This window comes from Lepidochelys kempii, chromosome 2 (assembly GCF_965140265.1).
Source record: "Lepidochelys kempii isolate rLepKem1 chromosome 2, rLepKem1.hap2, whole genome shotgun sequence".
Classification (NCBI taxonomy): Eukaryota; Metazoa; Chordata; order Testudines; family Cheloniidae; genus Lepidochelys; species Lepidochelys kempii.
In genome coordinates, this window is record NC_133257.1 from 265,866,174 (window position 1) to 265,891,995 (window position 25,822).

The window sequence follows — 25,822 nt, forward strand, 5'->3', positions numbered from 1 at the left end:
AGGTTAGAGTGTTTTAAACAGTGAGAAAAATGTAGGGCAATGTCCCTCCTTAAATGAAGATTGAAAAATGTTGGATCAGAAAGTCCTATGACTGCTGGAAGTGCCAATTGGTCCAAGAAGAAGCAAACAACAAAATGGGGGGGTGCTGGACACTTCTGCCATCGGTGAGTGGAAGCGTGACTAGCGACATCCTCTTACTTCTCCCCACACCCTCCGCCCCATCTCTCAGAGGTGGAAGAACATAGCTTCCTTCTCAGCAGTGGAGGGGAATGAGGAGTAAATTGGCAGGGGGGGTTCAGACTGAAGAATAATGAACTATTGATGGAGGAAACAAAGGTGGTGATTTGGCCTGGTTGGGATAGGAAGTGTTAGGATAATGTTGTACTTGGGTATTGGTTAGAGAGAGAATCAGAGTAACAGCAAGTTTAATGAAAAGGAGTACCTGTGGCACCTTAGAGACTAACCAATTTATTTGAGCATAAGCTTTCGTGAGCTACAGCTCACTTCATCGGATGCATACTGTGGAAAGTGTAGAAGATCTTTTTATACACACAAAGCATGAAAAAATACCTCCCCCCCACGCCACTCTCCTGCTGGTAATAGCTTATCTAAAGTGATCACTCTTCTTACAATGTGTATGATAATCAAGGTGGGCCATTTCCAGCACAAATCCAGGTTTTCTCTCCCCCTTCCCCTCCCCCCCCATACACACACACAAACCCACTCTCCTGATGGTAATAGCTTATCTAAAGTGACCACTCTTCTTACAATGTGTATGATGATCAAGGTGGGCCATTTCCAGCACAAATCCAGGGTTTAACATGAACGTTTTGGGGGGGGGTAAGAAAAAACAAGAGCCCTCTACACCAACATTCCACACAAAGATGGACTACAAGCTGTCAAGAACACTATCCCCAATAATGTCACGGCTAACCTGGTGGCTGAACTTTGTGACTTTGTCCTTACCCATAACTATTTTACATTTGGGGACAATGTATACCTTCAAATCAGCGGCACTGCTATGGGTACCCGCATGGCCCCACAGTATGCCAATATTTTTATGGCTGACTTAGAACAATGCTTCCTCAGCTCTCGTCCCCGAACGCCCCTACTCTACTTGTGCTACATTGATGACATCTTCATCATCTGGACCCATGGAAAAGAAGCCCTTGAGGAATTCCACCATGATTTCAACAATTTCCATCCCACCATCAACCTCAGCCTGGTCCAGTCCACACAAGACATCCACTTCCTGGACACTACAATGCTAATAAATGATGGTCATATAAACACCACCCTATACTGGAAACCTACTGACCGCTATTCCTACCTACATACCTCCAGCTTTCACCCTGACCACACCACACGATCCATCGTCTACAGCCAAGCTCTACGATACAACCGCATTTGCTCCAACCCCTCAGACAGAGACAAACACCTACAAGATCTCTATCAAGCATTCTTACAACTACAATACCCACCTGAGGAAGTGAAGAAACAGATTGATAGAGCCAGAAGAGTTCCCAGAAGTCACCTACTACAGGACAGGCCTAACAAAGAAAATAACAGAACGCCACTAGCCGTCACTTTCAGCCCCCAACTAAAACCCCTCCAATGCATTATTAAGGATCTACAACCTATCCTGAAGGATGATCCAACACTCTCACAAATCTTGGGAGACAGGCCAGTCCTTGCCTACAGACAGCTCCCCAACCTGAAGCAAATACTCACCAGCAACCACATACCACACAACAGAACCACTAACCCAGGAACCTATCCTTGCAACAAAGCCCGTTGCCAACTGTGCCCACATATCTATTCAGGGGACACCATCACAGGGCCTAATAACATCAGCCACACTATCAGAGGCTCGTTCACCTGCACATCCACCAATGTGATATATGCCATCATGTGCCAGCAATGCCCCTCTGCCATGGACATTGGTCAAACTGGACAGCTCTACGTAAAAGAATAAATGGACACAAATCAGATGTCAAGAATTATAATATTCATAAACCAGTCGGAGAACATTTCAGTCTCTCTGGTCACGCGATTACAGACATGAAAGTTGCGATATTACAATAAAAAAACTTCAAATCCAGACTCCAGCGAGAGACTGCTGAATTGGAATTAATTTGCAAACTGGATACAATTAACTTAGGCTTGAATAGAGACTGGGAGTGGCTAAGTCATTATGCAAGGTAACCTATTTCCCCTTGTTTTTTTTCCTACCCCCGCCCCTGACGTTCTTGTTAAACCCTGGATTTGTGCTGGAAATGGCCCACCTTGATTATCATACACATTGTAAGGAGAGTGATCACTTTAGATAAGCTATTACCAGCAGGAGAGTGGGGAGAGGGGAGGTATTTTTTCATGCTTTGTGTGTATAAAAAGATCTTCTACACTTTCCACAGTATGCATCCGATGAAGTGAGCTGTAGCTCACGAAAGCTCATGCTCAAATAAATTGGTTAGTCTCTAAGGTGCCACAAGTACTCCTTTTCTTTTTGCGAATACAGACTAACACGGCTGTTACTCTGAAGCAAGTTTAATGTGTGCACTTCTTAAAATTGGTTATTTCATCAAAGCTTGAAGGGTGGCATTTTAAAAAATACACTCCGCCTTCACCTAATTCTGCTCCTAGTGAAGGCAGTGGGAGTTTTACCACTGACTTCAATGGCAGCAGATTGGGGCCAACACTGAATGCAGTTGAAAATCCTCTGCTAGGACTGCAAACAGACATCCATTGTTTTACGTGAGTTAACCGTGGGAACATACAGCCTGAGGGGTATTCTAAAGGTGACCTATAGAGGATGATAAAATGGGTTTGTGCCCTCTTTTTTTCACTTATTTTAATGTATACAGAGGACTTGGAAGGGTTTTGTTAATTTTTGTTTCCTGCTAGGTTTATTGTACCTTAGAACTGTCCGCTGGAGGACACTTTGGAACTCCAGAGAACTGGCGCTGCGGTTTTCTTAGTTCTTAATAGAAAGGATATTGAATCTTCAACAAAGGGATCTTTTCTCTCAGCCCTGGTCTACACTAGGACTTTAGGTCGAATTTAGCAACGTTAAATCGATTTAAACCTGCACCCGTCCACACAGTGAAGCCCTTTATTTCGACTTAAAGGGCTCTTAAAATCGATTTCCTTACTCCACCCCTGACAAGTGGATTAGCGCTTAAATCGACGTTCCCAGCTCGAATTTGGGGTACTGTGGACACAATTCGATGGTATTGGCCTCCGGGAGCTATCCCAGAGTGCTCCATTCTGACCGCTCTGGACAGCACTCTCAACTCAGATGCACTGGTCAGGTAGACAGGAAAAGAACCGCAAACTTTTGAATCTCATTTCCTGTTTGGCCAGCGTGGCAAGCTGCAGGTGACCATGCAGAGCTCATCAGCACAGGTGACCATGATGGAGTCCCAGAATCGCAAAAGAGCTCCAGCATGGACCGAACGGGAGGTACGGGATCTGATCGCTGTTTGGGGAGAGGAATCCGTGCTATCAGAACTCCGTTCCAGTTTTCGAAATGCCAAAACCTTTGTGAAAATCTCCCAGGGCATGAAGGACAGAGGCCATAACAGGGACCCGAAGCAGTGCCGCGTGAAACTGAAGGAGCTGAGGCAAGCCTACCAGAAAACCAGAGAGGCGAACAGCCGCTCTGGGTCAGAGCCCCAAACATGCCGCTTCTATGATGAGCTGCATGCCATTTTAGGGGGTTCAGCCACCACTACCCCAGCCGTGTTGTTTGACTCCTTCAATGGAGATGGAGGCAATACGGAAGCAGGTTTTGGGGACGAAGAAGATGAGGAGGAGGAGGAGGAGGTTGTAGATGGCTCACAGCAAGCAAGCGGAGAAACCGGTTTTCCCGACAGCCAGGAACTGTTTCTCACCCTAGACCTGGAGCCAGTACCCCCCGAACCCACCCAAGGCTGCCTCCTGGACCCAGCAGGCAGAGAAGGGACCTCTGGTGAGTGTACCTTTTAAAATGCTATACATGGTTTAAAAGCAAGCATGTGAAAGGATTACTTTGCCCTGGCATTTGCGGTTCTCCTAGATGTAGTCCTAAAGCCTTTGCAAAAGGTTTCTGGGGAGGGCAGCCTTATTTCGTCCTTCATGGTAGGACACTTTACCACTCCAGGCCAGTAACACGTACTCGGGAATCACTGTAGAACAAAGCATTGCAGTGTATGTTTGCTGGCATTCAACCAAAATCCGTTCTTTATCTCTCTGTGTTATCCTCAGGAGAGTGAGATATAATTCATGGTCACCTGGTTGAAATAGAGTGCTTTTCTTCAGGGACACTCAGAGGTGCCCGTTCCTGCTGGGCTGTTTGCCTGTGGCTGAACAGAAATGTTCCCCGCTGTTAGCCACAGGGAGGGGGGAAGGTTGAGGGGGTAGTCACGCGGTGGGAGGAGGCAAAATGCGACCTTGTAACGAAAGCACATGTGCTATGTATGTAATGTTAACAGCAAGGTTTACCCTGAAAGAGTGTAGCGACTGTTTTATAAAATGTGTCTTTTTAAATACCGCTGTCCCTTTTTTTTTCTCCACCAGCTGCATGTGTTTCAATGATCACAGGATCTTCTCCTTCCCAGAGGCTAGTGAAGCTTAGAAAGAAAAAAAAACGCACTCGCGATGAAATGTTCTCCGAGCTCATGCTGTCCTCCCACACTGACAGAGCACAGACGAATGCGTGGAGGCAAATAATGTCAGAGTGCAGGAAAGCACAAAATGACCGGGAGGAGAGGTGGAGGGCTGAAGAGAGTAAGTGGCGGGCTGAAGAGAGTAAGTGGCGGGCTGAAGACAGGGCTGAAGCTCAAATGTGGCGGCAGCGTGATGAGAGGAGGCAGGATTCAATGCTGAGGCTGCTGCAGGACCAAACCAGAATGCTCCAGTGTATGGTTGAGCTGCAGCAAAGGCAGCTGGAGCACAGACTGCCACTGCTGCCCCTCTGTAACCAACCGCCCTCCTCCCCAAGTTCCATAGCCTCCACACCCAGACGCCCAAGAATGCGGTGGGGGGGCCTCCGGCCAACCAGCCACTCCACCACAGAGGATTGCCCAAAAAAAAGAAGGCTGTCATTCAATAAATTTTAAAGTTGTAAACTTTTAAAGTGCTGTGCTTAAAGTGCTGTGTGGCATTTTCCTTCCCTCCTCCACCACCCCTCCTGGGATACCTTGGTAGTCATCTCCCTATTTGTGTGATGAATGAATAACGAATGCATGACTGTGAAGCAGCAATGACTTTATTGCCTCTGCAAGCGGTGATTAAAGGGAGGAGGGGAGGGTGGTTAGCTTACAGGGAAGTAGAGTGAACCAAGGGGCGGGGGGTTTCATCAAGGAGAAACAAACAGAACTTTCACACCGTAGCCTGGCCTGTCATGAAACTGGTTTTCAAAGCTTCTCTGATGCGTACCGCACCCTCCTGTGCTCTTCTAACCGCCCTGGTGTCTGGCTGCGCGTAACCAGCAGCTAGGCGATTTGCCTCAGCCTCCCACCCCGCCATAAACGTCTCCCCCTTACTCTCACAGATATTGTGGAGCACACAGCAAGCAGTAATAACAGTGGGAATATTGGTTTCGCTGAGGTCTAAGCGAGTCAGTAAACTGCGCCAGCGCGCCTTTAAACGTCCAAATGCACATTCTACCACCATTCTGCACTTGCTCAGCCTGTAGTTGAACAGCTCCTGACTACTGTCCAGGCTGCCTGTGTACGGCTTCATGAGCCATGGCATTAAGGGGTAGGCTGGGTCCCCAAGGATACATGTTGTACCAATAAAATAAAAACCAGCAGGATCTTATTAAAGGGAAAAAGGCAAAATACCACATTTATTGTGAATACAGAAAGAATCATAGTAAGCAGTTAGTTATAGTTATAACATTCCATTCAATCTCAAATTTATTCTCACATTCATTCATACAAACATACACACACCCACACACACAGGTTCTGCAAGGTTGTTATCATAGTTACCAGCCTTAGAGTTGCTCATGCCAAGCCACTGGCCAGGTGGCCTGGACATGAGGAGGGAGCAGGGCCTTGTCAGATGCTCATCTGATGCTCCTGGAAATTGGTTTGCAGAATCAGACCCCAAAGTTCTCACTTTTTAGAGTCTATTTTTATAGGAATTTCTTCCTATGCCAGTCTATGGGAATTGCTTCATCATGCTGTTGCTGAATCAATCAGCAGATAGCACATTCCTGACGGCTCCAAGATGTTATCTTGTTCTTTGGTTCTCCCATTCTTGAGGCTGTTGGGTGGATTCCAGTCTGCCCTCCGGGTGGGGTCCTCTGGTTATTTCCACTTGACGCCTTCTTCAGCCGATGGACACTGGATTCTTAGGCTGGCACCTCCCTGATCATTCAGTTATTATCCACACCAAGCATCCATCCACATACATCCTCTATCTCTATTTTAATGACAATTGTTAATACAACAAAAGGGTGGGGAGTCTCTGGGTGCTGTTTCTGTTGTTAGAGTATTGTTTTGAGTCTCTCTCTCTGTGAACTGCTTTGAGAACAGACTCTGTCTTAGAATGTACTAACACAGTTAGCAGCTTGCAAGTTTCACACATAGAGGGAGAGAAACAGTACCAAAAACCAAGAGACCTCTTAATTAGTAATACCCTGGAATTTGAACTATGGGGAATCAAACTCATTTGTGATTTTAATACAGAACTTCTTTAATATGATCCAACAACATATAGGCATTTCAACATCCCCAACAGTTATTTTCTGGTCTGGGAATAAAGTCCCTTCCTGCAGCTTTTGAAACAGACCAGAGTTCCTGAAGATGTGAGCATCATGCACCTTTCCCGGCCATCCCACGTTGATGTTGGTGAAACGTCCCTTGTGATCCACCAGAGCTTGCAGCACTATTGAAAAGTACCCCTTGCGGTTTATGTACTCGGCGGCTTGGTGCTCCGGTGCCAAGATAGGGATATGGGTTCCGTCTATAGCCCCACCACAGTTAGGGAATCCCATTGCAGCAAAGCCATCCACTATGACCTGCACATTTCCCAGGGTCACTACCCTTGATATCAGCAGATCTTTGATTGCGTGAGCTACTTGCATCACAGCAGCCCCCACAGTAGATTTGCCCACTCCAAATTGATTCCCAACTGACCGGTAGCTGTCTGGCGTTGCAAGCTTCCACAGGGCTATCGCCACTCGCTTCTCAACTGTGAGGGCTGCTCTCATCCTGGTATTCATGCGCTTCAGGGCAGGGGAAAGCAAGTCACAAAGTTCCATGAAAGTGCCCTTACGCATGCGAAAGTTTCGCAGCCACTGGGAATCGTCCCAGACCTGCAACACTATGCGGTCCCACCAGTCTGTGCTTGTTTCCCAAGCCCAGAATCGGCGTTCCACAGCATGAACCTGCCCCATTAGCACCATGATGCATGCCCATGCTTTCAGAGAAATCTGTGTCCATGTCCTGATCACTCACGGGACCGCGCTGACGTCGCCTCCTCGCCCGGTATCGCGTTGCCATGTTCTGGTGCTGCATATACTGCTGGATAATGCGTGTGGTGGTTGATGTGCTCCTAATTGCCAAAATGAGCTCAGCGGCCTCCATGCTTGCCTTGGTATGGCGTCTGCTCAGAAAAAAGGCGCGGAACCATTGTCTGCCGTTGCCCTGATGGAGGGAGGGGCGACTGACGACATGGCTTACAGGGTTGGCTTCAGGGAGCTAAAATCAACAAAGGGTGTGCCTGTACATCAAGGAGTATTTCAGGCAGGACTGCACGGAGGGTTCCAATAAGAAATGGTGCACCTAAGTTATCGTTGTTATTGGAACAAGGAGGTTAGCCTGGCCTCTGATTGATACATGGCTAGATTTACCTCGCTGCACCTTCTCTGTGAGTGACTGCAGTGTGATCTAGACAGGGGAGGAGGAAAATGAGTACAAAACAAATCTGGTCTATTTCTTGTTCTGACCCACTCCATCTATCTTTTATATCTTTGGCTGGCAGCAGACGGTGCAGAAGGACTGCATGCCATCCACATCTCATGGCTGCTTGGCAGAAGATGGTACAGTACGACTGCTAGCCATCTTCATCTCTTGCCTGCCTGGCATAAGATGGTACAATATGACTGCTAGCAATCCTCATCTCTTGCCTGCCTGGCAGAAGATGGTACAGTACGACTGCTAGCAGTCCGTATCGCCTGCCCGCTCACCATAAGACGGTTCAATAGGACTGCAGGACTAAAGAGAATGACCTGGTCAAGTCACTCCAAATTTAGTCCCTGCGCCCATGTCTGCCCAGGCGCTCCCAGCCGACGTGGCCAGGAGCACCTCGGACACGACGAGGACGACTACCAATCGTATTGCACCGTCTGCTGCCAGAAGGCAATGGGTTGCTGCCACTGTGCAGCAAAGCCGTACCGCGTCTGCCAGCACCCAGGAGACATAGGGTGACGGTTACCTGAGCGGGCTCCATGCTTGCCGTGGTATGGCGTCTGCACAGGTAACTCAGGAAAAAAGGCGCGAAATGATTGTCTGCCCTTGCTTTCACGGGGGGAGGGAGGGAACGGGGGCCTGACGATATGTACCCAGAACCACCCACGACAATGTTTTAGCCCCATCAGGCATTGGGATATGAACCCAGAATTCCAATGGGCAGCGGAGACTGCGGGAACTGTGGGATAGCTACCCACAGTGCAACGCTCCGGAAGTCGACGCTTGCCTCGGTACTGTGGAAGCGCTCCGCCGAGTTAATGCACTTAATGCACTTAGAGCATTTTCTGTGGGGACACACACACTCGAATATATAAAAGCGATTTCTAAAAAAACAACTTCTATAAATTCGACCTAATTTCGTAGTGTAGACATACCCTCAGATATTAGGCAGAAAGAACGCAAGCCAGAATAGGGAAAGAGCAGATTAAAGAATATTTAGCTAAATTAGGTGTAGTCAAGTCAGCAGGACCTGACAAAATTCACCCTAGCATACTTAAGGAACTAGCTGAAGCAATCTTGGAACCGTCAGTGATTATTTGCAAGAACTAGCAAAGGATGGGTGAGGTCCCAGAAGACTGGAGAAGGACAAGCTTAGTACCTATCTTTAAAAAGGGGATCAAAGAGGACCTGGGAAACATTAGACCAGTCAGCCTAACTTCAGTACCTGGAAAAATACTGATACATTGTTAAACAATCCATTTGTAAGCATCTAAAGGATAATGGGGTTATAAGGAATAGTCAGCATGTTTGTAAAGAACAAATCATGCCAAACCAACCTCATTTCCTTCTTTCATGGGGTTACTGGTCTACTGGATAGGATGGTAGGCATGATAGTCTTGATTTTTAGTAAGGTTTTTGACACCATTCCACATCACGTTTGCTTATTAGAATGTCATGTAGATGAAATTACTATAAGGTGGGTGCACAGCTAGTTGAAAGACTGTACTCAAAAAGTAATCAACAGTTCACTGTCAAACTGGGGGGATGTATCTAATTGGGTCCCACAGGTGTCTGTCTTGGGTTCACTACTAGTCAATATTTTTATTAACAATATGAATAATGGACTGGAGAGTATCTTATAAAATATGTGGATGACACCACACTGAGAGGGATTGCAAGCACTTTGGAGACTGGATTACAATTCAAAATGATCCTGACAAATTAGAGAAATTAGTCTGAAATCAACAAGCTGAAATTCAGTAAAGACCAGTGTAAAGTACTGCACTTAGAAAGGAAAAATCAAATGAACATCTACAAAATGGGGAATAAGTGGCTAGTATCGTTCTGGGGTGTATTAATAGGAGGTAACTGTCCTGCTCTGCTTGGCACTGGTGAGGCCTCAGCTGGAGTACTGTGACCAATTGTGAGTACCACACTTCAGGAAAGATTTGGACAAACTGGAGAGAGTCCAGAGGAGAGCAATAAAAATGGTAAAAGGTTTAAAAAAACTTGACCTCCAAGGGAAGATTAAAAAACTGGGCCTATTTAGTCTTGAGAAAAGACGATTGTGGAGGGGACCTGATCACAGGCTTCAAAGTATCTTAAGGGCTGCTATAAGAGGACTGTCATCAATTGTTCTCCATATCTGCTGAAGGTAGAACAAGAAACAATCGGCTTAATCTGCAGCAAGGGAGAGTTAGGTTAGACATTAGAAAAAACTTTCTAACTGTAAAGAGCTCTGGAACAGGCTTCCAAGGCAGGTTGTGGGATCACCGTCATTTAGACGTTTTTAAGAACAGGTTGGACCTGTCAGGGGTGGTCGAAGTTTACTTGGTCCTGCCTCAGCGCTGGGGGCTGGACTAGCTGACCTCTCAAGGTCCCTTCCAGCCCAGCATTTTTGAAATACTGTGATTAATTCATGCATTGGTGTTACCACAAACAAAGAACTTTTTTAAACCATCTTACTGAAAACCCCTCTCACTCTCATTTGCTCAGCTTTCACTCTTTTGGTTCTTGCAATCTCAGAATTGTGCCGCTTGTCCAATTGTCCTTCAATCTTCCGGGGGTGGGGGGGGGAAACCAAAACACAGGCACAAAAACTCAACAGTGCAGTCGAGCTACATTTGTAATGTGAAAGCAGATAGAAAGTGGATGAGGTAATCTCTCTCTTAATGGACCAAGTTTTGTTGGTAAGAGAAGCAAACTTACACAGAGCTCTTCTTCATGTCAGCAAGCAACAATATACAAGCAAGCAGACTTAAAATTAATCCTGTCCTTTCAGTCTTTCTTATATATCATAAAGAAACAAAAAGAGGAACACCACCTTTTTCACCCACTCTGCAGATCCCCTGTAAGCGCCTGCAGGAGGCCTGTGTTATACACAATCTCAAAAACAATTATTTTTCCTGTCAAATAGAAATTTGCCAAGTGGCACTCTCTTCCTCTTCTTCATTATGCTTAGGCTGCAATCTTGTCCCCTCTGCATTGACTCCTCCTCCAGCCATATCTTGAATCCACTACCTTTATCTGAAAATGATAAATGGGAATACTAAGGCATTATCAAGAAAAAATTTGACTTTCACCACACTTTGATTTATGACAAAAAGGTCAAGTTGTGACTTCTGGTGCACTGAGACCTGGTCTACACTAGGAGTTGTGGTTGAATTTAGTGTTAAATCGATTTTAAACCTGCACCTGTCCACATAACGAAGCCCTTTTTTCCGACTTAAAGGGTTCTTAAAATCGATTTCCTTACTCCACTCCCGACAAGAGGATTAGCGCTGAAATCGGCCTTGCTGGGTCAAATTTGGGGTACTGTGGACACAATTAGACGGTATTAGCCTCCGGGAGCTATCCCAGAGTGCTCCATTGTGACCGCTCTGGACAACACTCTCAACTCAGATGCACTGGCCAGGTAGACAGGAAAAGGCCTGCGAACTTCTGAATTTCAGTTTCCTGTTTGGCTAGCATGGCAAGCTGAAGGTGACCATGCAGAGCTCATCAGCAGAGGGGACCATGATGGAGTCCCAGAATCACAAAACAGATCCAGCATGGACCGAACGGGAGGTACAGGATCTGATCACTATATGGGGAGAGGAATCCGTGCTATCAAAACTCCGTTCCAGTTTTCGAAATGCCAAAACATTTGTCAAAATCTCCCAGGGCATGAAGGACAGAGGCCATAACAGGGACCCGAAGCAGTGCCGCGTGAAACTGAAGGAGCTGAGGTAAGCCTACCAGAAAACCAGAGAGGCGAACAGCCACTCCGGGTCCGAGCCCCAAACATGCTGCTTCTATAATGAGCTGCATGCCATTTTAGGGGGTTCAGCAACCACTACCCCAGCCGTCTTGTTTGACTCCTTCAATGGAGATGGAGGCAACACGGAAGCAGGTTTTGGGGACAAGGAAGATGATAGCTCACAGCAAGCAAGTGGAGAAACCAGTTTTCCTGACAGCCAGGAACTGTTTCTCACCCTGGACCTGGAGCCAGTACTCCCCAAACCCACCCAAGGCTGCCTCCCGGACCCACCGGGTGGAGAAGGGACTTCTGGTGAGTGTACCTTTTAAAATACTATACATGGTTTAAAAGCAAGCATGTTTAATGATTAATTTGCGCTGGCATTCGTGGCTCTCCTGGATATACTCCCAAAGCCTTTGCAAAAGGTTTCTGGGGAGGGCAGCCTTATTCCATCAACCATGGTAGGACACTTTACCACTCCAGGCCAGTAGCACGTACTCGGGAATCACTGTAGAACAAAGCCTGTTTGCCTGTGGATAAATTGGAGAGAGTCCAGCGAAGGGCAACAAAAATGATTAGGGGTCTGGAACACATGAGTTATGAGGAGAGGCTGAGGGAGCTGGGATTGTTTAGCCTGCAGAAGAGAAGAATGAGGGGGGATTTGATAGCTGCTTTCAACTACCTGAAAGGGGGTTCCAAAGAGGATGGCTCTAGACTGTTCTCAATGGTAGCAGATGACAGAACGAGGAGTAATGGTCTCAAGTTGCAGTGGGGGAGGTTTAGATTGGATATTAGGAAAAACTTTTTCACTAAGAGGGTGGTGAAACACTGGAATGAGTTACCTAGGGAGGTGGTAGAATCTCCTTCCTTAGAGGTTTTTAAGGTCAGGCTTGACAAAGCCCTGGCTGGGATGATTTAACTGGGAATTGGTCCTGCTTCGAGCAGGGGGTTGGACTAGATGACCTTCTGGGGTCCCTTCCAACCCTGATATTCTATGATTCTATGATTCTATGAAAGCATTGCAGTGTATGTTTGCTGGCGTTCAAACAACATCCGTTCTTTATCTCTCTGTGTTATCCTCAGGAGAGTGATATCATTCATGGTCAGCTGGTTGAAATAGGGTGCTTTTCTTAAGGGGACATTCAGAGGTGCCCATTCCTGCTGGGCTGTTTGCCTGTGGCTGAACAGAAATGTTCCCCACTGTTAGCCACGGGGAAGGAGGAGGGGTTAGCCACGCGCTGGGGGGAGGCAAAATGTGACCTTGGAACGAAAGCACATGTGCTGTGTATGTAATGTCAACAGCAAGGTTTACCGTGAAAGAATGTACCCATTGTTCTATAAAATGTGTCTTTTTATATACCACTATCCCCTTTTTTTTTTCTCCACCAGCTGCATGTGTTTCAAGGATCACTGGATCTTCTCCTTCCCAGAGGCTAGTGAAGATTAGAAGGCAAAAAAAAAATGCACTCGTGATGAAATGTTCTCTGAGCTCATGCTGTCCTCCCACACTGACAGAGCACAGACGAATGCGTGGAGGCAGACAATGTTGGAGTGCAGGAAAGCACAAAATGACCGGGAGGAGAGGTGGCGGGCTGAAGAGAGTAAGTGCCAGGCTGAAGAGAGGGCTGAAACTGAAAGGTGGCGGCAGCATGATGAGAGGAGGCAGGATTCAATGCTGAGGCTGCTGGAGGATCAAACCAATATGCTCCAGTGTATGGTTGAGCTGCAGGAAAGGCAGCAGGAACACAGACCACCGCTACAGCCCCTGTTTAACCAACTGCCCTCCTCCCCAAGTTCCATAGCCTCCTCACCCAGACGCCCAAGAACGTGGTGAGGGGGCCTCCGGCCTCCCAGCCACTCCACCCCAGAGGATTGCCCAAGCAACAGAAGGCTGGCATTCAATAACTTTTAAACTTTTAAAGTGCTGTGTGGCCTTGTCCTTTACTCCTCCACCACCCCTCCTGGTGCTTCTCACCTCCACCACCCCTTCTGGGCTACCTTGGTAGTTATCCCCCTATTTGTGTGATGAATGAATAAAGAATACATGAATGTGAAGCAACAATGACTTTATTGCCTCTGCAAGCGGTGGTCGAAGGGAGGTGGGGAGGGTGGTTAGCTTACAGGGAAGTAGAGTGAACCAAGGGGGCGGGGGGTTTCATCAAGGAGAAACAAACAGAACTTTCACACCGTAGCCTGGCCTGTCATGAAACTGGTTTTCAAAGCTTCTCTGATGCGCACCGCGCCCTCCTGTACTCTTCTAACCGCCCTGGTGTCTGGCTGTGTGTAACCAGCAGCCAGGCGATTTGCCTCAACCTCCCACCCCACCATAAACGTCTCCCCCTTACTCTCACAGATATTGTGGAGCGCACAGCAAGCAGTAATAACAGTGGGAATATTGGTTTCACTGAGGTCTAACCAAGTCAGTAAACTGCGCCAGCGCACTTTTAAATGTCCAAATGCACATTCTACCACCATTCTGCACTTGCTCAGCCTGTAGTTGAACAGCTCCTGAATACTGTCCAGGCTGCCTGTGTATGGCTTCATGAGCCATGACATTAAGGGGTAGGCTGGATCCCCAAGGATAACTATAGGCATTTCAACATCCCCAGTGGTTATTTTCTGGTCTGGGAATAAAGTCCCTTCCTGCAGCTTTTGAAACAGACCAGAGTTCCTGAAGATGCGAGCATCATGTATCTTTCCTGGCCATCCCACATTGATGTTGGTGAAATGTCCCTTGTGATCCACCAGTGCTGGCAGCACTATTGAAAAGTACCCCTTGCGGTTTGTGTACTCGCCGGCTTGGTGCTCCGGTGCCAAGATAGGGACATGGGTTCCATCTATGGCCCCACCACAGTTAGGGAATCCCATTGCAGCAAAGCCATCCACTATGACCTGCACATTTCCCAGGGTCACTACCCTTGATATCAGCAGATCTTTGGTTGCGTTGGCTACTTGCATCACAGCAGCCCCCACAGTAGATTTGCCCACTCCAAATGGATTCCCAACTGACCGGTAGCTGTCTGGTGTTGCAAGCTTCCACAGGGCTATTGCCACTCGCTTCTCAACTGTGAGGGCTGCTCTCATCTTGGTATTCTTGCACCTCAGGGCAGGGGAAAGCAAGTCACAAAGTTCCATGAAAGTGCCCTTACGCATGTGAAAGTTTTGCAGCCACTGGGAATCGTCCCAGACCTGCAATGCTATGCGGTCCCACCAGTCTGTGCTTGTTTCCCGAGCCCAAAATCGGCGTTCCACCGCATGAACTTGCCCCATTAGCACCATGATGCCCACATTGCCAGGACCCGTGCTTTGAGAGAAGTCTGTGTCCATGACCTCATCGCTCTCGTCACCGCGCTGACGTCGCCTACTCACCTGGTATCGCTTTGCCAGGTTCTGGTGCTGCATATACTGCTGGATAATGCGTGTGGTGTGTAATGTGCTCCTAATCGCTAAAGTGATCTGAGCGGGCTCCATGCTTGCCGTGGTATGGCGTCTGCACGGAAAAAAGGTGCAGAACAATTGTCTGCCGTTGCCCTGACGGAGGGAGGGGCAACTGATGATGTGGCTTACAGGGTTGGCTTACAGGGAATTAAAATCAACAAAGGGGGTGGCTTTGCGAGAAACTGAATGGCCCCCTCAAGGATAGAACTCAAAACTGGGTTTAGCAGGCCGTTGATTTCACAGAGGGAGGGAGGGAGGGAGGAGAAAATGAATACAAAAGAAATCAGGTCTATTTCTTGTTTTGAGCCACTTCATCTATCTTTATACACCTTGCTGGCAGCAGACTGTGCAGTACGACTGCTAGCCATCGTCAACACCTGGGTGCTCGGCAGAAGATGGTGCAGTATGACTACTGGCCATCATCTTCTGCTAGCTGCAGATTAAAAGACAGTGCACTGCCGGTAGGACTCAATCGCCTGAGACAAAACAAGGGAAATGACCTGGCTGAGTCACTCCCATGTTTGCCCAGGTACCCGGTTAAAAGAGCACCCAGGACTACGTCGACCATGGCTACCAGTCATACTGCACTGTCTGCTGCCAAAAGGCAATAAACTGCTGCTGTGTAGCAATGCAGTACCGCGTCTGCCAGCACCCAGGAGACATACGGTGACGGTTAGCTGAGTGGGCTCCATGCTTGCCGTGGTATGGCGTCTGCACAGGTGACTCAAGAAAAAAAGTGCAAAATGATTATCTGCACTGACTTTCACGGAGGGAGGGAGGGAACGGGGGCCTGACGATATGTACCCAGAACCACCCGCGACAGCGTTTTAGCCCCATCAGGCACTGGGATTTCTACCCAGAATTCAAATGTACGGCGGAGACTGCGGGAACTGTGGGATAGCCACCCACAGTGCAACGCTCCGGAAGTCGACGGTTGCCTCGGTACTGTGGACACACTCCACCGACTACATGCACTTAGACCATTTGTGTGGGGACACACACAATTGACTGTATAAAAACGCTTTCTACAAAACCAACTTCTATAAATTCTACCTAATTTCGTAGTGTAGACATACCCTAAGAGAGCTGTTTGTGCACAAAGGTGTCCTTGTTCAGTTAATTGAGGTTTCAATTATGCTGTTCTTGGAAGGCCCATGATCAGCATAGGGACAACACACCAGCTTTTCCAGGTGAAAAGAAAAAGTCCCTTCCTGCATTTTGTATTTAGTACCGAGTTACAGAATAAAAATACCAGAGTCCTGAGTCACAGGGCCTATTCTCCCTCTCAGAACTTTTCAAAATGAAGGCCAAAAGAAACAACTTGTCTTAGCTGAACCACATGTTATAGTGCTTCTTCCTTGGGCTTCTGGAGAACAGAAGCCTGACTGGTCCACTTGTTTCCATCTGTCCTCCTTATGAGAGGAGACAAACCTCTTACTGGTTCACTTTGAATGGGGCTTCTTCATAGGGTTGCCAACTTTCTAGTCGCACAAAACTGAACAACCTAGCCCTGCCCCTTCCCCAAGGCCCTGCCCTGCCCTGCCCCACTACATTCCTTGCTCTCCCCCACCCTCACTTGCTTTCACTGGGCTGGGTCGGGGGATTGGAGTGTGGGAGGGGGTGAGGGCTGTAACTGGGGGTGCGGGCTCCAGGGTGGGGCCAGAAAAGAGGGGTTCAGGGTGTGGGAGTGGGCTCCAGGTTTTGGCGGGGGGGTTTAGGGCACTGTCTGGGGGTGCAGGCTCTGGGATGGGACCAAGGATGAGGGCTTTGGATGCAGGAGGGAGATCAGGGCTGGGGCAGGAGGTTGGGGCATGGGCTTACCTCGGGTGGCTCCCATTCAGCGGCGCAGTGCGGGGGCTAAGGCAGGCTTCTTGCCTGTCCTGACTCTGCGCTGTGCCCTGGAAGCGGCCAGCAGGTCTGGCTCCTAGGCGGAGGTTCAGCAGGTGGCTCTGCACGCTGCTTTTGCCCCTAGGTACGCCCCCCCCCCCCCCAGCTTCCATTGGTGGGGAAGGATAGCTCGGTGGTTTGAGCATTGGCCTGCTAAACTCAGGGTTGTGAGTTCAATCCTCGAGGGGGCCATTTGGGATCTGGGGCAAAAATCGGGGATTGGTCCTGCTTTAAGCAGGGGGTTGGACTAGATGACCTCCTGAGGTCCCTTCCAACCCTGATGTTCTAGGATTCTAGGCTGCTGTTCCTGGCCAATAGGAGTGCGGAGTCGGTGCTCGGGGTGGGGGCAGCGCGCGGAGCCCTGTGGCTCCCCCCACCTAGGAGCTGGACCTGCTGGCCGCTTCTGGGGTGCGGAGCCTGGACAGGTAGGGACTAGCCTGCCTTAGCTCCCCAGTGTTACGAATTATACCTAATTGGTCACGCACACAAGCACCGCTGACTGGACTTTTAACGGCCTGGTCGGTGGTGCTGACCAGAGCCGCCAGGGTCCCTTTTGACCGGGTGTTCCAGTCGAAAACCGGACACCTGGTCACCCTACTTCTTTAAGATAAGATGGTCACCTGTCCTGACTAACCAGGTCAGTAATGAAACTCCTATCTCATTTTGCCTGGGACAGGGTTGAAAGGCCGCCCCCTCTTCAGGACTGTTTCAAAGATACACAAGGCAAGACTAAGATCACGATTCACTATGGCGTCTTCAGATTCCTTGGGCCACATCTTGTGACTTTTGTACGTTCTGACACCTTCCAAAGGCCAATGAGCATGTGCTCCAGCTTAGATATTGGGCTGGGGTGTTTCTTGTCTTTAAAGATTTTTTTTCTTTTTCCCTAATGATTTCTGAAGAGCTTGCGCACTCCTTCACATTGTGATTAACTTATGTTAGGGGGATATCTAGGAAATCATTTGCTTAACTTATAAGTTATTACTGTTTTAGCCACTCTTGATTTCCTATGGAATGAGGAAATGAGCAAGACAGAGGGCAGAACTGGATGGTTAAGCTCATATGAGATATATTGCAGGAGCTCGAGAGCACTGAGCTGAGTCAGGTGGCAACGAAGCAACGTGCCTGCGTGTCCTGATACAACATGAAGAATTGACAGCTCTGTTGTTTGTGGAGCGATGGCAGGGTGTTTGGCTCTGGTGGGCAGCTTGGAGTAAGCAATGCAAGTAAATTGGTGAGAAGACAGGTGTGTAAATGGCCTAGTGTAACTTGTACTAACGTGGCATTCAGTGGGGGTGCAAAATGAGTATAATTAATGTACTAAGGGATTAGAGCAGGAAAAGAATTAACAAAATAGTTTAGGATAATGCAAGCCCCAGATGAGTTCCACCGTGACTGTCTCTAACCCTTTGAGATCCAAATTTAGTCATGGTGTAACATCTGCCATTTATTCAATGAGAACTGCTTATACCAAGAACAGAGTTTAGGCCTAAAACTATCACATCTGCATAAATTATACTAATTTGCAACACCCACTGAACGTCAAACCTGTGCTAGTCCTAGACTACTATTGCTATTTGTATTACCATACTGCCTAGGAGCCTAGTCATAGACCAAGACCTGAACAAACACAGAACAATATGATTGGCCCTACCCCAAAGATCTTACAATCTAAATATAAGACGAGAGAGAACAGATGGCGACAGACAGACAGGGAAATACAAGGAAGCATTGAGATAGTATTGGTCAGCATGATAGGCTATGATCTCAGCACACCAGCAGCCTACCCATTCAGGTGTTTTGTAGACATCACAGCAAAGGAGAAGTTTGAGGAGGATTTGAAGGAGGATCAGGAGTTAGTTTTGCAAATGTTGATGGAGAGTTCCTCCCAAGTGGGAGGGGCAGCACTGAAGAAAGCACAAAGGTGCTTGTTTGAAATAAGTGGGTGTTGGAGGCGGGCATCCTGGGCCAACGGGAGGCAGGAGTTGATATCTTGATAACAAATGGGAGATAAGTAGGTTGGAGATAGACCATGAGAGGCCTATCCCTTGCACCTATTTGCTGACCAACTTACGTTACCACTTATATCACTACTGACTGTGCCCCAGGGTCCCTCCACAAGGGGCTTACCACGGAAGCAGAAGGATTGGAAGAATTTAGGGTGGAGACATTATGACATCATATTCAAGCAAACATCTTCTCCTCAATTAAGCCTCAGTGTAGGTTCATCTTGCCACATCTATGTAACATTCTGCACCTTTCACTTATCGAATGCCAGTTGCTTAACAAGTGTTGAAAAGAGAATCTGCTAGTGGCATCCCTGGTATAACTTCACTGACAAATTAGGCCCAGTTTTTCTAATAATACTGTTGCAACCAGCATATTTACTTAATTACTACATTTCAGACTTGTGTAATTAACTATGCAACCATAAGCCTTAATAGGTTAATAATTATTAATAATAGCATTCATATTGTGCTTTAACATGTTCAAAGCACTATACTGAACTAATGAAATACGCCAGGTTCCCAGTAGTTGACAGCTCACTGATTATGCTCTTCCCACTGAAGACAGAATTTTTTTCTAGTTTTGGTTACCTTAATTCTGGTTCTGATCCTTCTCCCATTGAAGTCAGTGGCGAAACTCCCCTTTGCCCTGCTGTTTGACTTTCAGTGACAAGGTATGCTAGCCGTCTGGCTCTCAGGAGGCCCTCAGTCATTTGGTGCAACGCTGCCCAGGTAGGACCAAACCTCACCACCTAGTTTTCCTACCAGGGCCCCAATCCTGGAAAGACTTCCCCATGTGCTTTAAGCATTGCAGGTAATCACATTGATTTCAATGGCTGTATTCAAAGTGCATACAGTTAAGTGCATATGTAAGTCCTTCCACTATCAGGAGCCAGCTCTGGAAAGGGCCAACTGGCTGGAGAACTGATGTAGGTGGGTCTCATTTATGTTACAGTGTCCAGTGCCCGGTACAAAAAAGGAGGAATAGGAAAGGTATGGCTGATGGGGAAATGCTAGTCTCAGAGTACGTCTACCCTGCGAGTGTTCCTGGGGCACAGCTGTGACAGTGGCTCTATGTCATTGTTGTGCTGTGGTGCAGACACTGGCTACAGTGACAGGAGGGGTTTTTCTGTCGCTGTAGTAAACCCACCCTCTTCAGAGGCAGTAGCTAGGTTGACAGAAGAAATCTTCCATCAACTTAGTGGTATCAACACCAGGGCTTAGGTCAGTTTAACTACATCACTCAGGGGAGAGAATTTTTCATAGCTGACAGGTTTCAGAGTAACAGCCGTCTGTATTCGCAAAAAGAAAAGGAGTACTTGTGGCACCTTAGAGACTAACCAATTTATTTGAGCATGAGCTTTCGTGAGCTACACTCACTTCATCAGATGCATACTGTGGAAAGTGTAGAAGATCTTTTTATACACAGAGACCGTGAAAAAATACCTCCTCCCACCCCACTCTCCTGCTGGTAATAGCTTATCTAAAGTGATCACTCTCCTTACAATGTGTATGATAATCAAGTTGGGCCATTTCCAGCACAAATCCAGGTTTTCTCACCCACCCCCCCTCCAAAAACCACACACACAAACTCACTCTCCTGCGGGTAATAGCTTATACAAAGTGACCACTCTCCTACAATAAGAAAAGGAGTACTTGTGGCACCTTAGAGACTAACCAATTTATTTGAGCATAAGCTTTCGTGAGCTACAGCTCACTTCATCGGATGCACAAACTCACACGAACTCACTCTCCTGCTGGCAATAGCTCATCCAAACTCTCACAAATCTTGGGAGACAGGCCAGTCCTTGCCTACAGACAGCCCCCCAACCTGAAGCAAATACTCACCAGCAACCACATACCACACAACAGAACCACTAACCCAGGAACCTATCCTTGCAACAAAGCCCGTTGCCAACTGTGCCCACATATCTATTCAGGGGACACCATCACAGGGCCTAATAACATCAGCCACACTATCAGAGGCTCGTTCACCTGCACATCCACCAATGTGATATATGCCATCATGTGCCAGCAATGCCCCTCTGCCATGGACATTGGTCAAACTGGACAGCTCTACGTAAAAGAATAAATGGACACAAATCAGATGTCAAGAATTATAACATTCATAAACCAGTCGGAGAACACTTCAATCTCTCTGGTCACACAATTACAGACATGAAGGTCGCTATCTTACAACAAAAAAACTTCAAATCCAGACTCCAGCGAGAAACTGCTGAATTGGAATTCATTTGCAAATTGGATACTATTAATTTAGGCTTGAATAGAGACTGGGAGTGGCTAAGTCATTATGCAAGGTAGCCTATTTCCCCTTGTTTTTTCCTACCCTCCTCCTCAGACGTTCTGGTTAAACTTGGATTTATGCTGGAAATGGCCCACCTTGATTATCATACACATTGTAAGGAGAGTGGTCAGTTTGGATGAGCTATTGCCAGCAGGAGAGTGAGTTTGTGTGCGGGGGGAGGGTGAGAAAACCTGGATTTGTGCTGGAAATGGCCCACCTTGATTATCATGCACATTGTAGGGAGAGTGATCACTTTGGATAAGCTATTACCAGCAGGAGAGTGAGTTTGTGTGTGTGTGTTTTGGAGGGGGGTGTGTCTGAGAAAACCTGGATTTGTGCTGGAAATGGCCCACCTTGATTATCATACACATTGTAAAGAGAGTGGTCACTTTGGATGGGCTATTACCAGCAGGAGAGTGAGTTTGGGGGGGGGGGGGGCGGAGGGTGAGAAAACCTGGATTTGTGCTGGAAATGGCCCACCTTGATTATCATGCACATTGTAGGGAGAGTGGTTACTTTGGATGAGCTATTACCAGCAGGAGAGTGAGTTTGTGTGTGTATGGCGGGGGGGTGAGAAAACCTGGATTTGTGCTGGAAATGGCCCACCTTGATTATCATGCACATTGTAGGGAGAGTGGTCACTTTGGATAAGCTATTACCAGCAGGAGAGTGAGTTTGTGTGTGTGTTTTTTGGAGGGGTGTGTGTCTGAGGAAACCTGGATTTGTGCTGGAAATGGCCCACCTTGATTATCATACACATTGTAAAGAGAGTGGTCACTTTGGATGGGCTATTACCAGCAGGAGAGTGAGTTTGTGTGTGTGCGGGGTGGGGGGGGGCAGAGGTTGAGAAAACCTGGATTTGTGCTGGAAATGGCCCAACTTGATTATCATACACATTGTAAGGAGAGTGATCACTTTAGATAAGCTATTACCAGCAGGAGAGTGGCGTGGGGGGGAGGTATTTTTTCATGCTTTGTGTGTATATAAAAAGATCTTCTACACTTTCCACAGTATGCATCCGATGAAGTGAGCTGTAGCTCACGAAAGCTTATGCTCAAATAAATTGGTTAGTCTCTAAGGTGCCACAAGTCCTCCTTTTCTTTTTTCATAGCTGAGTTGACCTAAGTTTTAGGTATAGACCAGGCCTCAGCCTGATGGGGGAGCCTGGCTGGCCCAGCTGGCACTCTCGAACGATGAGAATTCTCTGGTCCTGATTCCCCACTGCCCGGCACCTGGTGCAGTATTTACCCCAGTGCATAGTGTGTGTAAAATGTTACCAAATCAGAATGGTGGTGTTTTTATACTCCCTTTGCATGGGGGCAAACTACACAGTGGTGAACTGGGCCTGATGGGTGAGTTCTGTTTGTACCCTGGAAAGGGGAGAACTGTGTGGTGGAGGTTGTTTTGTTTTTTCTGCTTGTAGTCTGGAGACAGGGGAAGGGGCTGACTGGGGGAATCCTTCTAAAACAAGATGAAACCCCACATCAAGGGAAGAACAGTATTTGGTTGGTTGGTTGGTTTGACCTACCCGCACTACAGGCGAGAGGAAACCCACCTTGCTACCCTTTCCTATAGCTTGGCTGGCACTTTAAAAGGTGTCCTGGTGCAGATTATCACCACAGGTTTCTTCTTTTTGATTCCCATCAGAAAACTCTGCCCCTTACAGGGACAACTACTTGGCCCTAATAATGTCCTTCACTCAGCACTTGAACATAGTCCCTCGCTAGAAGGCCCAGATGATGGCTTACTTAGACTTTGTTTTTTTCCATCTTTCCTTTTGAGTTCAGTGACGGAATCAAATACCACAGCTTCCCAATCACTACTGAACAGCGCATCATGGTCAAAGATGGGAGGTTGGAAGATCTAAGAGAACTAGCAACTGGGATTACCTCTCACAATTGGCGAACAATTTTACCTCTAACTTGAGACTAGACTCAGCTGTTAGATGGTATCTGGTGAATTTCCCTTTACAAGAGGGTTTTTTCTTTAAGTTGTAATGCAAAAGCTGCCTGACACCGTGACCTGGTGGTGATTTCAAAGGGGGTAATAAAGTGAAATAAATACCCATTCAACTGCTTTTAGTTATTATGGCCTTGAATCAGTCACTTCATCTCCTTGTGCAATTCAGTTGGAAAGCGAAGTTTAAAAAAAACAAACCTAGCTGGATACCAGATCTTATAGCTGAACAAAAGCTTTCCTGTGTGGGTACATGTGCAGAAAGTGTTTGTAGATATTATACTGAATGTAATTAAATGTACGCCTCCATCCTAGTAGGGCTTTTTCAAGAGAGTCAGACAAAGGAGAATTGGGAGGTCTAATTTGTTTGGAATGCTGAAGCGCCTTGGATAAATTGCATCCTCAGAGGCTATTAAATTAACTAAGTAGAGTCATAGGAATGAGAAGTCTTGGATCAGTTATTGAATAAAACATAAGTGCCTGAAGTGTGGGTGTGTACTGAACACTACTTGGTCATGTAGTGCTATCTCTGATCCTTGTTTCCAGCTACTTAATTGCATGGAATGGCAGTTAAAAATACATTAAATACCTTCTTAATAGTCCTTTTCCATGGAAGCAACTGCCATAGTTGCCAAAGGCATGTTATTCGATTACAAATGGGAGTGGAGGTGGCTCATGTGATCATAAACAAGAGGGAAGTGTCCATAAGACAATGCCCGTTAAGATGCGCTCCACACAAGGGAGAGAATTTGAGAGTCCCTGGTAAGATCAGTAATAGAAAATGGACCATCTGTTCCTATTTTTTATCTAGACGTTTGCTAGTTTTGAACCAGCAAAGCTGTTAAGCATGTGGTTTACTTTAAGCACATGAGTAGTCCCATCAAAGTCAATGAGACTTAAAGTTTTTGCTGAATCAGAGCCTATATGAATAACAAGAAAATCTGCAGCTACATTAGGATAAAAATCTGTAAGGACTATAATAAAACCTTGTATTTCAGAACATAAGCTGACCTCTTACTGCCTGGGGTTGGGAAAATAGTGCTTCCTTTGGCATGCAAGGCCCTGATCCAAAGTCCTTTGAAGAGTCTCATTAGGGCACAATTGTCCATTAAGGGACTTGCATCCATAGACTCTTTTCAAAGTGTTTAGAGTAGCAGGAAACACATAGTGCAGCCCAATTGCTGCAAAGGGGAAATGTATTATTGAATCATCGTGTTACCGTCTCAGTTTAATAGTGAAAAGCTGTAATTGACCGAATGCAACTGAGAAGAGGGAGATGAGAAAACATCAGTGGTGGTTTACTTGTGAGTCTTGCTAAGTACTGAGATGCTGTCACTCACATAGTGACTTTTAAAGGGCTATGTGTATGTTAAAACAGAGCGGATGGCAAAGGTGGCTCCTTGCACTGCATCAGGTGTTTCTTCTGTTCATACAAATGACAGGTCTATACAATTGGAGTATGGTGCACCTGAGCCTATTTCTCCTGTAGCTTCTTTGGAGGTTATTTTTAGACTCAGACTCTCTGTAGGGCATAAATGTCCAGTGCCCTCAGGTACAGTGTAGCTTCTTGAGAAAGTATTACATGAACTGGGCTAGCTGAAAGAGCTTGTGGGTTTTTCTCATAGTTGTGTAAGTCTTGAGAACTGAAGCATTTTTGCAATTAGTGAGTGGAAGGCAGTTTCCAGTTCTGTTCTCTGTTTCATATCACAGCTGCAAAAAAAAAAAAAAAAAAAATTCTTTGCTTTCTTTAAAAAGGTGTTGTCAGTAAGTGGAAGCCTCAAGGCAGCAAAACAAATCATGACAAGCATGGAATTCTGCAACTCCACTCACCATTCTGGAGTGGTTAGGCTGATGGTGACATAGGCAGAAGCAACAAACTCTAGGTCATACCCTGTATCTTCTGAGTTCTCCAGTCTTACTCTACTTCATTGAGTCATAGAATCCCACACCTGCTCCTTCTGTGTAAATACCAAACAATGAACTGTTAGTAAATGTGACTGTTAGTAAATGTGGCTGAAGAACTTAGGGGAAGTGGAGTCTGGTTATCTTGCTGGGAACCTTCCTGATGTGCTGTTAGCAGGTTGGTTTGTCTCATGTTCACAGGACTCTGTCATCCAAGATGCTCAGTGAGGCTTCTGTTACTCACAAGTCTTCAGTGTCTGGAAGCCCAGATAGAGCTTTCTCAGCAGCTGTCATCCTATTGAAAAGGGAGGAAATCTCACCCTGGCTATTTCTTCATCAGATGCCTTCCAATGTCTTTTATTCCTAAACATATTTCATAAGTAAAACTTTGACTGAAGGAAGGGCCTTCATATCTTCCTCCCTTTCTTAAGACAAGCACACCAGCTATATCATGTAAGAAAGCATCTATTGTTAGCTTGCCACCCAAGGTCAAGCTATCTTGGTTCATGCAACCTCTAATAACATTCTCCTTAATGCCATGGACACAAATTATGAAAGCCTGACGGACATTGCTGAGAGTTTTAGCTCCATCTTCCCACTTTCCTCATTTGAGGTGATGGTAGGGTGCCCCAAACTGGCATAGGACAAGGATTCTGATGGATCTGAATTGGAGGATATCCCAAAGGAA

The 25,822-nt window shown here is 46.8% G+C and overlaps 2 protein-coding genes across 2 annotated transcripts in view; both read left to right on the top strand.

The window, feature by feature from the left end:
* LOC140906191 (tubulin beta-4B chain-like) overlaps positions 1 to 25,822 on the top strand; it is a 61,186-nt gene that overhangs the window by 15,210 nt on the left and 20,154 nt on the right. The window lies entirely within an intron of this gene.
* On the top strand, positions 3,220 to 5,149 carry LOC140906094 (uncharacterized). The gene is made up of 2 exons (XM_073329602.1): positions 3,220 to 3,970; positions 4,558 to 5,149. The coding sequence occupies exons 1-2, from the start codon at positions 3,385 to 3,387 to the stop codon at positions 5,097 to 5,099; spliced, it is 1,128 nt and encodes a 375-aa protein (XP_073185703.1). The 5' UTR covers positions 3,220 to 3,384; the 3' UTR covers positions 5,100 to 5,149.

Bases quoted from the DNA above. Each gene is read 5' to 3' on its own strand.
- LOC140906094 (XM_073329602.1), top strand. From the start codon at position 3,385: ATGCAGAGCTCATCAGCACAGGTGACCATGATGGAGTCCCAGAATCGC. The intron at 3,971-4,557 runs GTGAGTGTACCT...TTTCTCCACCAG, and splicing joins AGGCAGAGAAGGGACCTCTG to CTGCATGTGTTTCAATGATC.